The 15,633-nt window shown below is 45.3% G+C and overlaps 1 protein-coding gene across 1 annotated transcript in view; it reads left to right on the top strand.

The window, feature by feature from the left end:
• Positions 1–355: 355 nt before the first annotated feature.
• Positions 356–15,633, top strand: part of LOC119660093 — a 34,642-nt gene continuing 19,364 nt past the window's right edge. The window contains exons 1-7 of the mRNA XM_038068470.1: positions 356–567; positions 4,485–4,762; positions 4,820–4,985; positions 5,047–5,337; positions 5,409–5,610; positions 10,449–10,644; positions 10,696–10,748. Of these exons, the coding sequence (XP_037924398.1) occupies positions 469–567; positions 4,485–4,762; positions 4,820–4,985; positions 5,047–5,337; positions 5,409–5,610; positions 10,449–10,644; positions 10,696–10,748 (1,285 nt within the window). The 5' untranslated portion in view covers positions 356–468. The remainder of the gene's footprint in view (positions 568–4,484; positions 4,763–4,819; positions 4,986–5,046; positions 5,338–5,408; positions 5,611–10,448; positions 10,645–10,695; positions 10,749–15,633) is intronic.

Genomic DNA, 15,633 nt, shown 5'->3' with positions numbered 1-15,633 from the left:
CGTTCTTATAAAAAACACAACTCCTTTTGCCCCCTTTCTAGACAGTTATGTATTTCGTACGATGGTGTCCAAATTTCAATTTTACTGACTGTATAAACAATATAATTTCAAAAGCTTGTGCGTGGGAGCAGACATTTTTGGGAACACAAACAAATGGAGACTCTGTACACTTCGAGTACTACGCTCTCCAGTTATGAGCGACTCCAACGTCTAATAAAGTATGCTCGCTCTTACCTTCATGCCCGCGTAACAAGTATTCTATCAATGATAAGAATGATGGTGGGAAATCACATGCATCGATTTTTGATCGCTACAGATTCAAGATATACTTTGCGTCAAGACTATTGAATTAAGTTGTGCAAATCATAACCAGTTTGGCCTTTTGTACGCCGGAGGAGACTAACCATTCAGTGTTGATTAAATCGTTGATTTAGAAACTCAGCTCAGTTTTCTTGTGATATTGACAAAATGAGCGACAACGTGGATAAATCAAAAGCGCCGGAATGGGTTGATTCCAATTTTTTGAAGGAAGTTCTGGAGTATGATGGAAATTTCAAAAATTTGATAGTAAGAAAGTTATCTAATTATGCTTTGACGTTTGAAAACTTTAGGTTGATCATTCCATAATTTATCCATTATTTTAAGATACATTAAAATAAATCGTTCAAGAAAAGATTGAGATTCAGTGACATCGTTTGGAATCATGATAGAAAACATTCATCATCATCATCAACGGCGCAACAACCGGTATCCGGTCTAGGCCCGCCTTAATAAGGAACTCCAGACATCCCGGTTTTGCGCCGAGGTCCACCAATTCGATATCCCTAAAAGCTGTCTGGCGTCCTGACCCACGCCATCGCTCCATCTTAGGCATGGTCTGCCTCGTCTTCTTTTTCTACCATAGATATTGCCCTTATAGACTTTCCGGGTGGGATCATCCTCATCCATACGGATTAAGTGACCCGCCCACCGTAACCTATTGAGCCGGATTTTATCCACAACCGGACGGTCATGATATCGCTCATAGATTTCGTCATTGTGTAGGCTACGGAATCGTCCATCCTCATGTAGGGGGACAAAAATTCTTCGGAGGATTCTTCTCTCGAACGCGGCCAAGAGTTCGCAATTTTTCTTGCTAAAAACCCAAGTTTCCGAGGAATACATGAGGACTGGTAAGATCATAGTCTTGTACAGTAAGAGCTTTGACCCTATGGTGAGACGTTTCGAGCGGAACAGTCTTCGTAAGCTGAAATAGGCTCTGTTGGCTGACAACAACCGTGCGCGGATTTCATCATCGTAGCTGTTATCGGTTGTGATTTTTGACCCCAGATAGGAGAAATTGTCAACGGTCTCAAAGTTGTATTCTCCTATCCTTATTCTTCTTCGTATTTGTGTTTGACCAGTGCGGTTTGATGTTGTTGGTTGATTCGTCTTCGGTGCTGACGTTGCCACCATATATTTTGTCTTGCCTTCAAGATCTCGCACCCATCGCCGCCTGCTCGATCTGGATGAAGGCAGTTTGTACGTCTCGGGTGGTTTTTCCCATGATGTCGATATCGTCAGCGTAGGCCAGTAGTTGGGTGGACTTGAAGAGGATCGTACCTCTTGCATTTACCTCAGCATCACGGATCACTTTCTCGAGGGCCAGGTTAAAGAGGACGCATGATAGCGCATCCCCTTGTCGTAGACCGTTGTTGATGTCGAACGGTCTTGAGAGTGATTCTGCTGCTTTATCTGGCCTCGCACATTGGTCAGGGTCAGCCTAGTCAGTCTTATTAATTTCGTCGGGATACCGAATTCTCTCATGGCCGTGTACAGTTTTACCCTGGCTATGCTATCATAGGCGGCTTTAAAGTCGATGAACAGATGATGCAACTGTTGTCCATATTCCAACAGTTTTTCCATCGTTTGCCGCAGAGAGAAGATCTGATCTGTTGCTGATTTGCCTGGAGTGAAGCCTCTTCGGTATGGGCCAATGATGTTCTGTGCGTATGGGGCTATCCGGCCTAGCAAGATAGTGGAGAATATCTTATAGATGGTACTCAGCAACGTGATACCTCTATAATTGCTGCACTGTGTGATATCTCCCTTTTTATGTATGAGACAGATAATGCCTCGTTGCCAATCGTCAGGCATTGATTCGCTGTCCCATACCTTGAGCACAAGTTGATGAACCACTTGGTGTAACTGGTCGCCTCCATATTTAACCAATTCGGCTGTAATTCCATCGGCTCCTGGCGACTTATGATTTTTTAGCCGATGAATTGCACGGACTGTTTCTCCTAAACTTGGTGGTGGCAGTATTTGTCCGTCGTCTTCAGTTGGCGGGACCTCCAACTCGCCGATGTTCTGGTTGTTCAGTAGCTCATCAAAGTACTCAACCCATCGCTCTAATATGCCCATTCTGTCGGAAATCAGATTTCCCTCTTTGTCTCGGCAGGATGAGCATCGAGGTGTATAAGGCTTCATCCTGCTGACTTGTTGGTAAAACTTCCGCGCCCGGTGCGGCTGCTCCCTGTACTTTTCTAGTTCACAGACTTGTTGGTTCTCCCAGGCTTCCTTTTTCCGTCTGTGAAGTCGCTTCTCCGCTCGACGGAGTTCGTGATAAGTCTCTGCGCGTGCCCGCGTTCTTTGAGAATGCAACATTACTCGGTATGCAGCATTCTTCCGTTCCGTTGCTAGCTTACATTCATCGTCAAACCAGCCGTTCCGACTCCTTTTGCGGCTGGGGCCAAGTATGTTTGTGGCCGTATCCATGATAATCAGGTGATTGTGAAGATCATTTGTTGATGCTTCATCTCCAGGTCCTCTGTTGACTGCGGTTATTGCGGCATCCATTTCCGTTTTATAGGTGTCGCGGAGGGTTGTGTTGTGGATGGCTTCAGTGTTCACTCTCACCTGATTGTCAGAGGGGATTCTAGGTGGTATTGTTATTCGCGCTCGGAGCACCATGCCAACGAGATAGTGATCCGAGTCTATATTGGCCCCCCTATATGTTCTGACATTCATCAAGGCTGAGAGGTGGCGGCGTTCGATCAACACGTGGTCAATTTGGTTGAAAGTGGTCCCGTCTGGAGAGGCCCACGTATGTTTGTGGACCGCTTTCCGCCCAAACCAGGTACTTACAACAACCATTTCGTGTGACCCTGCTAATTGAATAGTCCGCAGTCCGTTATCATTTGTTTTTTCGTGTAAGCTATGGGAGCCAACGTATCGCCTGAATAAGGGCTCCTTCCCTACTTGGCTGTTAAAATCCCCAAGTATGATTTTGATATCATATCTGGGACAGGTTTCGAGGGTTCCTTCTCCTGCCTCGTAGAAGGTATCCTTCTCCGACTCTGCAGTTTCCTCTGTAGGGGCGTGAACGTTTATGAGGCTTACATTTCTAAATTTGCCTCGCAAGCGCAGAGTGCATAGCCGTTCGCTTATGCTTTCAAAGCCGATAATAGCAGGTTTCATTTTTTGGCTGACTAAGAAACCTACTCCGAGCACATGGTTTACTGGATGACCGCTACAATATATGGTGTAGTGGTTCTTCTCCAGGAAACCGGTCCCTGTCCATCGCATCTCTTGCAACGCTGTTATATCAGCCCTATATTGGGACAGGGTATCGGCTAGCTGCTCATCAACTTTATCTCTGTACAGGGAGCGCACGTTCCATGAGAAAATGCGCAAATCATTGCTCCGCTGTCGTTGCCGGGTCCGTCGTTTTAAAATCCGTCCTGTCCGAGGCTCCTGTTGTGGCTTCGTAACGAGTTGTTTTCCGTGTAGGGTTGTCAGCCCTACCCAACCCCCAACCTGGAGGAGCAGTTGGTACAATTTGTCCCGTTTTTAGGCGCGGGAGACTCGCCTTCATCCTTCTCCGTCTGCAGCTTTTCGTCAAGAAAGAGCTCCCAGCGGTCACCACGTGGAGGTGGAGATAGGGTTTTGTAGTAGAGCTGTTGGTGTTGGCTCAGCAGGCATTTCCCAGGTTTTATGCTCCATCGTGGGTACCAATCCACGTTTCGCCCCGGGACCTATACTACCCTTTGACCACCGGCTCACCATTCACCGGCTCGAAATCAATGAAACCAATCCTTAAGGGAATCGGCAAGCAGTTCTCCAGAAAAGCTCTAATCTTAGGCTAGTCTGCGGAAGCATAGTCGATTCTCTATATTGAGTCACAGGATCAAGGGAGGATTCTGAGTCCACATCTACTTGAAAGTTGGTCACAAAACGTTTGGATATGCTATTCCCAGCCCAGAGGTGAAGCAGCGTCCACTGAGTCGCCACTACCCTCAGCGAAACCGATGGTCGCTATTTTTGGAAGACATGAATAATTCGCCCTCAGAGCGGAATTCATGCATGGCAAAAACATAGAACAAATACGGATTCTAGATTGCATTTTATCTTAAATCTTATTATAAAATACTTAGGAACTTCTCAATAGCTTTTGGAATGTGTAGTTTCACTATTGAATATAAGTTTCACCTTTCCTTCCTCAGATCAATGACTTCCACATCTTTTCATCTTCCGCTCTTGGCGATCACTTTGCCAGCATCATGTTTCGAGTTAATATCACGTTTTCAGCACAAGATCATCCAAGTGAAAAATGCTCGATAATAATCAAAACCTTACCAATCGTTGAAGGATTCAAAAAGGATGCATTAGACAAAACCAATATAGATCTTTTCGGCACTGAAATTTTCATGTACTCCAAAGTCCTGACCGAATGCAGAAAAATTTTAAAAAGTGCAGGCTACAATGACTTACTGGCTGCAAGGTGAGTATTTTAAATATCTGAGATCTCATATAAATATTTTATAGTCCTGTCCCGTAGAATGATTTACCAGTCAACGGAGCCCCACAAGGTGATAGTTTTTGAAGACTTAAGTGAGCTTGGATACATTATGTTCCCAAGAACAATTCCGAATGAAGCTGATACTGCATTAATTTTCTCCAAACTAGGGCAATATCATGCGGCTACATTCAAGTTAGCAGCAGAGGTACGTGGTGATCAATTTAATAACAATGATAGGATATGTAAAAAGGACTTATAAATTTCAGGGTCACAAAGCTCTCAAGCTGAAAGGAGGTGTTTTCAATTTCGGCGACATAGATATGTTCAATTATTTCCGAGAACCATATTCATTTTTTACGGTACTAGTGGAAACATTATCTGGTTTTGAGGAAGCCTCAGAAAAGTTAGCCAAAGTATCCTTTGATAAAATCGTGAAAAACTGTATACAAATTGTCAATGCACCTGGATCTTATGAGGTACTCAATCATGGTGACTACCACATCAAAAACATGATGTTCAAGGGGACAAATGAGACAGCCATATCAGAAATCGTGCTGGTAAATTCAAATTTAGCAGTTATTGGTATCATCCCTATTATCTACAGATACATACTCATCTTACTATTTAGGTTGACTTCCAAATATGTCACTGGGGCTCGCCAGCCTTTGATCTTGCCTATATGTCAGCTATTATCCCACCTAGAATACGACCACAGGCCTACAAGCACTATTTCGATGTATTCATAGATGTCCTGGAAAAATCTGGGTACAAAGGGCTATTGCCTACATTCGAGCAACTGCAAAAAGATTTGAAGTCATATCGAATTTTGGGTAAGTTAAATATTTAAATTTTATGTAAAGCATATTTTTTTTTTTTTGTGCGTACACGGAGGTGGAAAATCTTAGAAAGACACGTCCGCCGCAGTTCCGCCGCCCGAACGGCGGAACTACAGCGGGCGCGTGTGGGATTCACACCCACTAAAAACCACCCCCGGTCTCTCCAGCCCCGGCCCCGCGGGACCACCATTGAGGTATTACTTCGCGGGGTAGGTTTGCTCTTAGGCACTCATCCTTCTCCTATTTGCAGCTTTCCTACTTCTTTGTTCCTTCAGCAACTCCTCCTGCATTTGGATGATTGCGGAGCCAACCGCAAGCCACTTCTCCGCGGACTCCAGCATCTCAGCAACCAATCTCTCCGGGGTCCCGCTCCTGCCCAGCACCTGGTTTAAGCTCCTTCTCTCCATCGCAAATCGTGGGCAGTGAAATATCTCATGCTCTGGATCCTCGGGTATGCCATCGCATCTGGGACAATTCGGAGAATCATCCAACCCAAAGCGGTGCAGATACTGCCTGTAGCAACCACCGTGTCCCGTGAGGAACTGGGTAATGTGGTAGTTGGTCTCCCCATGTTTTCGCTCAAGCCACACCCTAATGTTGGGAATGAGCCTGTGCGTCCACCGACCTTTCGCAGACTCGTCCCATCTGCGTTGCCAGAGATCAAGCGACTCTGACCTTGCCGCACTTCTACGCTGTGCATGCCCCTCCATATGTCTTGCATTGTACAGGACACTCATTTATTTGGCCACAATGTCAACCGGGATCATGCCTGCCACCACCAATACTGCCTCATCTGATGTGGTTCTAAAAGCACTGCAAACCCTCAAAGCCATCCGCCGCTAAACCGAGTTCACCTGCTTTCGTCTCTGAGAGTTTGCAAGCGCCTCTGCCCACACAGGCGACGAGTAGAGCAGGATCGAGCGCACTACTCCGGCTAGCAACAACCTCCGGCAATGTTTCGGCCCACCAACATTTGGCAACATTTTTGCAAGTGCCGTGGTGGCACTGGCTGCCTTTTGGCATGCATACTCTAGGTGTTCCCTAAAACTCAATTTGGTGTCAATTATTACCCCCAGGTATTTGGTAGCCGGCTTTGATATCCATCGACTTCCACTTTCACAGTGTTATTTTTCTTGCGGTTCCTCTTCCGTTTTCGCGTCTGCCAAGATCAGCCCGGCCCCTTTTAGCCAGAACTTCACCGCTCTCACTGTTTCCGTCGCCACATCTTCTGGGTGTTTTGCTGCAACAACCACAGCTAGGTCATCAGCAAAGCCGACAATCGTAGTCCCCTCTGGGACGGGAAGAGCAAGCACCCCATTATACATGATATTCCACAACAGGGGACCAAGTACCGATCCCTGTGTTACCCCGGCTGTGACAATGTACTCTTTGAGGCCCTCATCCGTCCCGTACCAGAGAGTCCTCTCTGAGAGGTAGTTTTCCACCAAATTCGCTAAGTATCCGGGGACACCTATGTCAGCCAACGCCCGTTTAATTCTATTCCAGTTGGCCGAGTTGAATGCGTTTTTGACATCCAACACCACCACAGCACAGCAGCCGCCAGAAATTAGTGCACCTTTTGCCAGGTTTACCACCATGCCAATTGCGTCCACCGTAGAGTGGGCGCGTCGGAAACCAAACTGGCGTTCCGACAAACCATTTCTGGCTTCGACGATGGGCAGGAATCTGTTGTAGATGACTCTCTCCATTATCTTCCCCATTGTATTCAACAGGCAGATAGGACGATACGACGCTGGGTTTCCAGGTGGCTTGCCAGGCTTCGGAAGCAACACCAACTTTTGCTTTTTCCACTGGGCAGGGAATATTCCTTCTTTATGTGAAGCATATGAAAATCGTTCCAATGTCTATCTATCTACCGACTCAAAGCGTAGTGTAATCCATTGCAAGGATGCAGTCCTTACAGCTAGGAGGAGCTTCCTCCTTAGTTACTCACACTTGGTATCATCAAGACCCATCCATCGGCTTTGATTGTCTTTTCTGCAAATGACTTAGCCGTTGCCTGCCGAGCCTTCTTTGCAGCCATTTGAGCCAAAGAGTTGAGATCGTCATAAGACCGCTGCCGCTTTGGTTTGCCTTTAGACGCAGATCCCCTAGCCGATTCTCAAGGTTACCCCTTCGCTCAGGGTTGGATCCTCATGATCAAAGTGTTGTTGATTACTTTTGTGTTCTCTTGTTTTGTTTTTTAGGTTTTTAGTTATTTCATAGTTGGTTGCCATGGTCTTTGTTTTGCCAGGGAAGATAAGTCGATCTCGGTGAGCCCCCTTTTGCCGAGGCAAGGCTAGTTGAAACTGGGGGTTGCCTGGAACCCAGAGTTCACCATTCACGGCTACATCTTAACCCCTGTGACCATTCAGCGCTCGGCACGGTAATCAGACCTTCCTGAGCTCCCTCACCACGACAAGGTAAGTAATCTTCAAGGGAGCACTGGGTGGAACAACTCAGTGTTGGATTTAAGCGAAGTGTCAGCTTTCTTGAGCTTCATCAGCCGGGCACCAAATCGTTCGTTTTCTTTAACGACATCACAAAAAGCCTCTGAGATGACAATGCCAACATCGTATTGAGTGTATAGGCTATCAAAATAAAGAAGTTTAAGCCATTTTTATTGCGTTCCCGTTTTATGTTGCAACTTTTGGGTTTCTTGTAATATTCAGATATCAATGCGCCTTTTCAGAAGGAATTCATCGATCTTTCCAATGAGGCTGTCAATATTTAGCGAGCAGGCACATATTTCACTTACTCAGATTAATTTATTGATGTCCTAACGCTGTTAATGCTTCCAGAACCCTTGTCCATTTCTCGGAAGGACCGGGCCCGTCGTGCCACATGGACTGAAGTAGACCCTCTAGCATTTTGCAAGGCTTATGATTCAACGCCATCATTTTGTTTTTAACGATATTGGATGCACTTGATTGGTTGGACTGCGACTGACTGACAAACTCCACTCCCTCATACATGGATCCAAGCGAACCGTTTAGAAACTATCCTACCATTGTGGACACTTTCAGTAACAATTTTCTTATCGTAGTTTCATTCCCTAAATAGTGCACCTCACTTACCAGCGAGACCATTAGGATCACTCCTCAGATTGTCTTCACATCCTAGTCCTTCCTCCGACAGACGCCACTTCCGGGCACGAATAATCAACTTGATAACTGACATTGAAATAATAATGTGGCCATGACATGAATACTAATCCAATTCGTTTTTAGATGACCGATAATCAAGACTACCTCCGCCTTTTGTCTCCAGCCCTTATAACACTGACAGTCCCCTTAGCGTAGGTTGCCGCATCTTCAGACTACTGGAAATCGCATCTAAACTGAGAGTTTTACACTTGCTTTCTGAGTCGGCAAACTATCCAGTGCCTCTATATGTCTTCCTGAGCACTTTAGCTGCAGTTTTGCAATTCAAATGATCTGAAATGTTTTCTAAGGCGTCACACAACTGTTCGTTTACTTTAACTTTATCATTTTTCTTACATTATACCACGATTTCCCCCAGTTCGACTCGTTTTTCAGCCTGCCCTGCTAAGTACTTCTCCACTTTACAGATGAAATTTTCCACCATATCCACCTTCAGCATTAAATCTACTTTTTGGCAACCTCTAAGGTCAATCAATTCCGAATCAGAGTTTATACTTTCCCCAGAATATCCGCATATGTCATATAAACTCTTTTGGAGATGACAGTTAAACCAGACCGGACCCTCTTCATATTGATCACCTTATTTTACACACACCCGAGTCCATACCTCTACGGTTCCTTCTTCCAGCTCTACTCCCATTGTATTCATTCAAATCAGGGTCGTTGTTTCCACGACTTATTCTTCGGTTTTCCTTTCTGCAGTACCATACCCTCTAGCATCATGGGTCCGCTCGAGTTTAACACTCTTTGAAGTGTGTTGAGACTTATTTTTAACGATTTGGCCGTAGTTTCTTTGTCTTAAATTTCAATATACTATGAGCTACTGGCTACGCTCAAGGGGGACCATGGTGTGCCGAAATATTCTTACTAATGAATTACAAATGATGTTATCATAGCGTCTAATAGCGAAACTAATCTCGTGCAACTTGTCCAAAAATGGGATGATCGCCTCATGCAACATGGTTTGAGACTGAATCTGAATAAAACTGATTTTTGTCGGCCGATCCCCATCCAGCAGATACTATCAGTGTCATTGGCAGTGACCTGCCCAGAACTGAGCGATACAAATATCTCGGGTAGATGCTATCAACCAATGGAAAACTGCGTTATGAAATTCCTTCATGCATTAAAGCAAAGTGGATGAAGTTGTGTTCTACAAATGGTGATCTTTGTGACGAACGTCTCAAATCAGGACTTTACCCCATCGTTTTTCGTCCAGTCGTACTCTATGATTCTGAATGTAGGCTGACTATAAAAGAGAATGAACGGCGCTTCGCGGTAATGGAGACGAAGATGTTGCGCTGGGCTAGTGGCGTAATACACCTTGATCACATCCACGATCGGTGTGGGGTTGGACCGATCGTCGACCTTCCATGGTATGGTCACGTAATTCGCGCTAACAAGAATTCAGTTGGCAAGATTAGTCTGAACATAGAAGTCGATTTTAAGAGACCAAAATGCCGGCCGAAACAAGTATGGCTTCAGACGCTGCATGGTACCGACCACACTTTTTAACGGGACAAAAGCTAAAGAAAAACAAAGTTCATACCAGGAACTGACGTTTCATGGCATTTTCGACTTGTAAAAACCAACCCTTGCTAGAATCGGTTTATCTTCTGCCCGTCATACGCACTAATTTACTAAATTATGTCTTTTTTCTACTTACAGATTTATATTTCCTGGGAACAAATTCACCAGTCCTTTGTGCAGATAAAGATCAACTGAAGGACGAAATGGAGACTCTGTTTAAGAATCCAAGCTTGTTTAAAGTACTTTACAGCCAACCTACTTATATTTCCTATGTGAAAGAGTTACTAACAGTACTGTTGCAAGAGGGCTTTCTAGATGATCTGATAAACTCCGATTAAAAGTTTTTCCTGTAATTATTCAACATTGCTGTTTTCCTCAACTGCAGAAATCTGCAGTACGAAAAACTAGCTTATAGTCGGGGAAACTGGGTGGAAATTGGTAAAATGTACTCGTACAGGATGACTCAGTAAAAAATAACCTTATTAGTTATCAAAGTCCCGGGTGATTCTTTTCCGTCCCTGGTTTCTGCCACCAAACCACCTTATCCTTTCCAGAGATTCACAAGTTACTATTTTCTATAATCCTCATTTCTCGTTCATTAAGCGCGTCTCCAACAACTCCACCGTATTGCAGGATATACTGTACGGAGCAATCTCCTGAAATGATAGCCTGTAAATAACCCTTTGAACCCTACCATCACAATTCTTGTAGGAGTTCCCTCTAGGTTTATGTTGCCCTACCTGTGCATAAAGTTATGTGAAGCAGTCAGGTCCTAGTCAAAACAACTTTGCTCTCCACCAACGTCCTTTTCTCGAAAACGGGTTGCCAAGCGCTTATATGAAATCTAATAATCGAAATATGTCCCATTCCAATATCTAAATAAACTAAATATTAGTATATTACCAACTTTTTGAAGTTGACCGGAAAACCCCCTTTAGTTTGTACTAGGTTGCAGCAAATTGGCGCGATATTGATAATTTTGAACTCCGATAACTTTGACGCTAATAGGCAGATTCTCACAAAAATTTGCCAGTACACCAATTTGTTGTTTGATAAACCTCGGAGGAACTTAAGGGGGGTTTCCCGATCAACTTCTTCCGCTAGTGATACACAATTTTTAAGTTTATTTGAACAGATATCGGAATGGGACATATTTTGAGACGTAGACTTCATATAAGCGGCCCCAATTTTTTTCAGATTTTCAGGTTGGGTGATTTCCCAAAAGGAGTCCTATCTCACTTTAAATTTGTAAATTTTTACCCCTCACTCGTTCCTTTTACAATTTACATCGAAACTAAAGATTGCTTGTGAAATTACTGATCGAGACCTCTCATTTGATACCCCACACGGGTACATTAAGTGAAACAAATTTTCACTATCCCTGTATGCATGTGCGGGGACCACCCCCTTTAAATTACAGCTAAATTTATGTCACTCACTGTATCCGTGCTATTTCATAGTTGCCATACGTCCGCGAAATTTCATTTGAATCGGTATAATAGTTTTGGAGAAAAATGCTTGTGGCAGATAGACAGGCAAACAGAGAGGCTGCGAATCGATTTTCATAAGGTTTTATTTTATGCAAAACCTTAAAAAAGCAGACAAATAGTGCCCATTATTCTTCTTATTACCATTTTTATTTATACATTATTTTATTGTTTTTCTCTTTTTGAATTGTTCGTGGATATTTTACTGATTTCTTTTATTTTGTTATTTACCAATTATCGTTTTTGTATCAAAATGTACTTCTGCGTCTCCTTTCGTCTCGCTTCCCCCCGTTAGTCCTGCAAAACTCCCACATTGTAGGAACATTCTCCAGAATAATGGCCGGAAGGTGTCAAGGAACGGAGAGAACCTCATAGGCAGCGCCTCAGTGAACATCTGAGGCAGAAGTAACAGAAATCGAATCTGTGATCCGTCGTGGATCTTTACCTCTCGATGACGGCATTCGGGTCCGTAGATTTACGGCTCTACATCGTAGATTTACGGCACTATTTGCAAGATCCAATACGGACCCACGCATCGATATAGACACGTGAATTTTGATAATGATACGTGAAGGATCGTAGTGCTCAAAGGACCCCTCACATTCCCGAACCTGGCTAGAACAGAGATGTGCAAGCACGTGTTGACCGAACGCTCCGATGGAACTTCAGTATTTGCAGACGAACCTTCACGGTCAATTTCGCCAACTTTTAATGTTTGTGGGTTAGCTCTTCCCTCTAGGTCATCCTCGGCCGTTCAGGAGGGTCGTTTGACCATCGCAATTGCCATTAGTTCATTACACATGTATGCCGAGGAAATGTAGACGTTCTCGGTCCCCGCCTGCTCCAGTTTGATCTGGACTAGGTCGCTGGAATGCAGGTCAGAACACAGAAAAGCATGTAATCTCTCCTCTCCTCTTCGCGAGAAGAATACATGTTCTGGATCTGTCCTGAACAGCCCTTTGGAGCTCTTTGATAGTTCGGTCGCCTCCGATCTAAAGCCATGTTGATATTTTCTTCTAGGAGGAAGACAAGCATATTAGCCAAGACGCACTTCGAGTGATGCAGATTTACCCTACGTTATCCTCACCATCATCTGCTTGCGTGGCGGTTCACCGGTCTTCGTAAGATCGTCGGTGATCTTCATCCTCTCCCACAGCTCGTTGGCGTCGTCGATTAAATCCAAGTCGTTGTCCGATTTTGCAGAGAGGAACACTTTCACCATTGTATTCTTGACTCCGAACTGCACTTTATAGTTTACTTTTTCCAGTGCCTCCAGCCACTCTCTGCTTATATGGAGCAGAAAAGTTTGACTGTTTGTCTGAGGTTCCTCCTCCTTGATTACTACCCAGTTGTCGATAAAAATCCTGGGATTCTGGGAGCGCAGGAACTGGATGAGCTTGTCCCCCATCCATGCGGATCTTTGGCAACCAGATGCAACCCACCGGTCGCCTGGGAATCTCGACGTAGGGGATGACTTCCAGCTTTACACCCTCCCAGGCGTCACCGGTCTTCGCGACGCACGGACGGAGAAAGTCACTGTAGAATTGGTCTCGCAAGCTATAAGGTGGAATTCACGAACAACTTGGGAGAGATCAAAACGCAACCTTTGACGTGCAGGCGATGCTCAATGACCATCTGTGATAGCCTGGCATCATAGCTGGTCTACACCTCCTGCGTTGGTTTGCCGCTAGCGGAGAACCATCTGCTAGCGACACACGTAAGTGGCTCCTAACCGTCGCAGTAGGGTTTCGTAGTTCGCGGCTTGTCGGCTGGCTATTGCTGCTTAGTTTAGTTTAGTTTAGTTAAATGGGGGAACCGCAGCTCCGAGCACTCAGGCCATTATTAGGCCCATTGTACTATCCCCGTAAGTTGCCTATTCAATGGCTTCCCGCCTACGGTGTTCGCAGTATTTAGCGAATCTAAGAACATTCTCAAGAGGCAGAGAGTGTGCAGATTCTTCATTGAAGAAAACCTTGCCAAGGTGTCTTCGTCTGAAATCTGAGGATGCCGGGCAGCTGCATAAAAAGTGCAGGCCTGTCTCCTCCTCCTCTTCACATTGGCTGCACACAGCCGAAACCACTACCCCAATCTTTTCCATATGGTAGTTTAAGGGGCAGTGTCCCGTCAAAAGCCCTACTAGGGTTTTCATGTCCCTCTTCTTAAGGGACAACAAAAATGCCGCTCTAGTGGCCCTAGGCTCCTTCACAAGGATTTTCGCTTGCCGGCAAGAGTACAAATTTCTCCACTCGGTTGCGTGAATCCTTGCAATTTCACCCTTCAGAGTAGACTTGACAGTAGATGGTCGGATTCAAAGAGCTGGTTCTGGCCCCACCATTGTGGATCCAGACCCTTGGCGAGCCCCCTCATTACCGGCGATGTTAGAGTGCCCCGGCACCCACATTAGGAATGTTTCGTTCAGTCGGCCAAGTTTCAGCAGCACCTGATGACAACTCCATACCAACTGGCTTGATATGTTGTTGCCATTTAGCGCTGATAATGCCGCCCGATTGTCGGAACAGATTCGAATGGTGCGACCCCTCCATTTTTGTCGCAGACATTCTTCTGCCGCCAATGAAATGGCATATATCTCTGCCTGGAATATGATCGTCATCTTTCCGAGGGGTCGGGCCAGTTCTATAATCGGATTCTCCGAGAACACACCTGCACCCGATCCATCCTCCGTGACTGACCCGTCGGTGAAGATTATTAGGTCTGTAATCTGGAAAGATTCATGACGACTTGTCGACCATTCTTCTCTTTCGGTGATTACGATAGTGTATGTCTTTTCAAAGACGAACCTGGAAACCATATGATCGGTCGGCATCAGGGCTACCGGACGTTTTTCAGGGAATTTCCAGATAGACGCATGCCCGTTGGATTGGCCGCCTTTCCACGCCCAAATGGTATCGAGCCTATATGCGTTGTTGGCTGCTTTCCGTTTCACCTCCAAGTGAATGGGGAGTAAATATAGGATAGCTTCAAGTGCCGCAGTCGGCGTAGTACTCATTGCTCCAGTAATACTTAGGCAACCAAGTCTCTGAATCTGCGTTAGCAGCTTCCTGCTGTTAGTAAAGTTCAGTCTTGGCCACCAGACGATGCATGCATACATCAAAATGGGTTTTATTATGGATGTATACATCCAATATATCCGCTTAGGTGAAAGTCCCCAGGTCTTACCTATCGCATTCCTACAGCACCAGAGCAATCTGCAGGATTTCTGGTATTGTTCCTGGATATGATGCTTCCACGTTAACTTGGAATCGAAATGTACTCCTAAGAACTTGACTGTTTGTGCCAGCTGGATTTCCGCCCCTGCTAAGGTGGGTAGCGTATAGCTGCCCCACCTGACGTTCCTAGTGAACATAACTAGTCCAGTCTTCCTAGCGTTCACCGTGAGTCCATTGGGGAGGCACCAGCTGTGGATTACATGCAGAGTTGCATTCAAGCGGTCACATACTGTGTCCGCAAACTTGCCGGTAATTATTATGGCTAGGTCGTTCGCAAATGCTTGCGCGAAGACTTTTTTGTCCTCCAGGAGCCACAGCAGGGTATCCATCACTAAGAGCCATAACAGTGGAGAGAGGACCCCTCCCTGTGGGCAGCCCCTGAGACATCCTGCTTCAATAGACTTCTGGCCGACCGATATGTGGATTTTTCTCCACTCTAGCATGTGAAGGATCCAACTGATTAGCAGCGATTCGATTCCATGCTGTCTTGCCGCATCACAAATTACCGCAAATGAGGCATAATTGAAGGCACCTTCGATGTCCATGAATGCGCCTAAGGCGTATTTTTTATCGGACATCGCCTTTTCAATTTTTGCCGTAAGTTCATGG

The sequence above is a fragment of the Hermetia illucens genome, chromosome 6 (genome assembly GCF_905115235.1).
Source record: "Hermetia illucens chromosome 6, iHerIll2.2.curated.20191125, whole genome shotgun sequence".
NCBI classification, from domain to species: domain Eukaryota; kingdom Metazoa; phylum Arthropoda; class Insecta; order Diptera; family Stratiomyidae; genus Hermetia; species Hermetia illucens.
The sequence above is the reverse complement of the archived record's forward strand: the minus strand, read 5'-3'. Positions and strand labels throughout refer to the sequence as shown.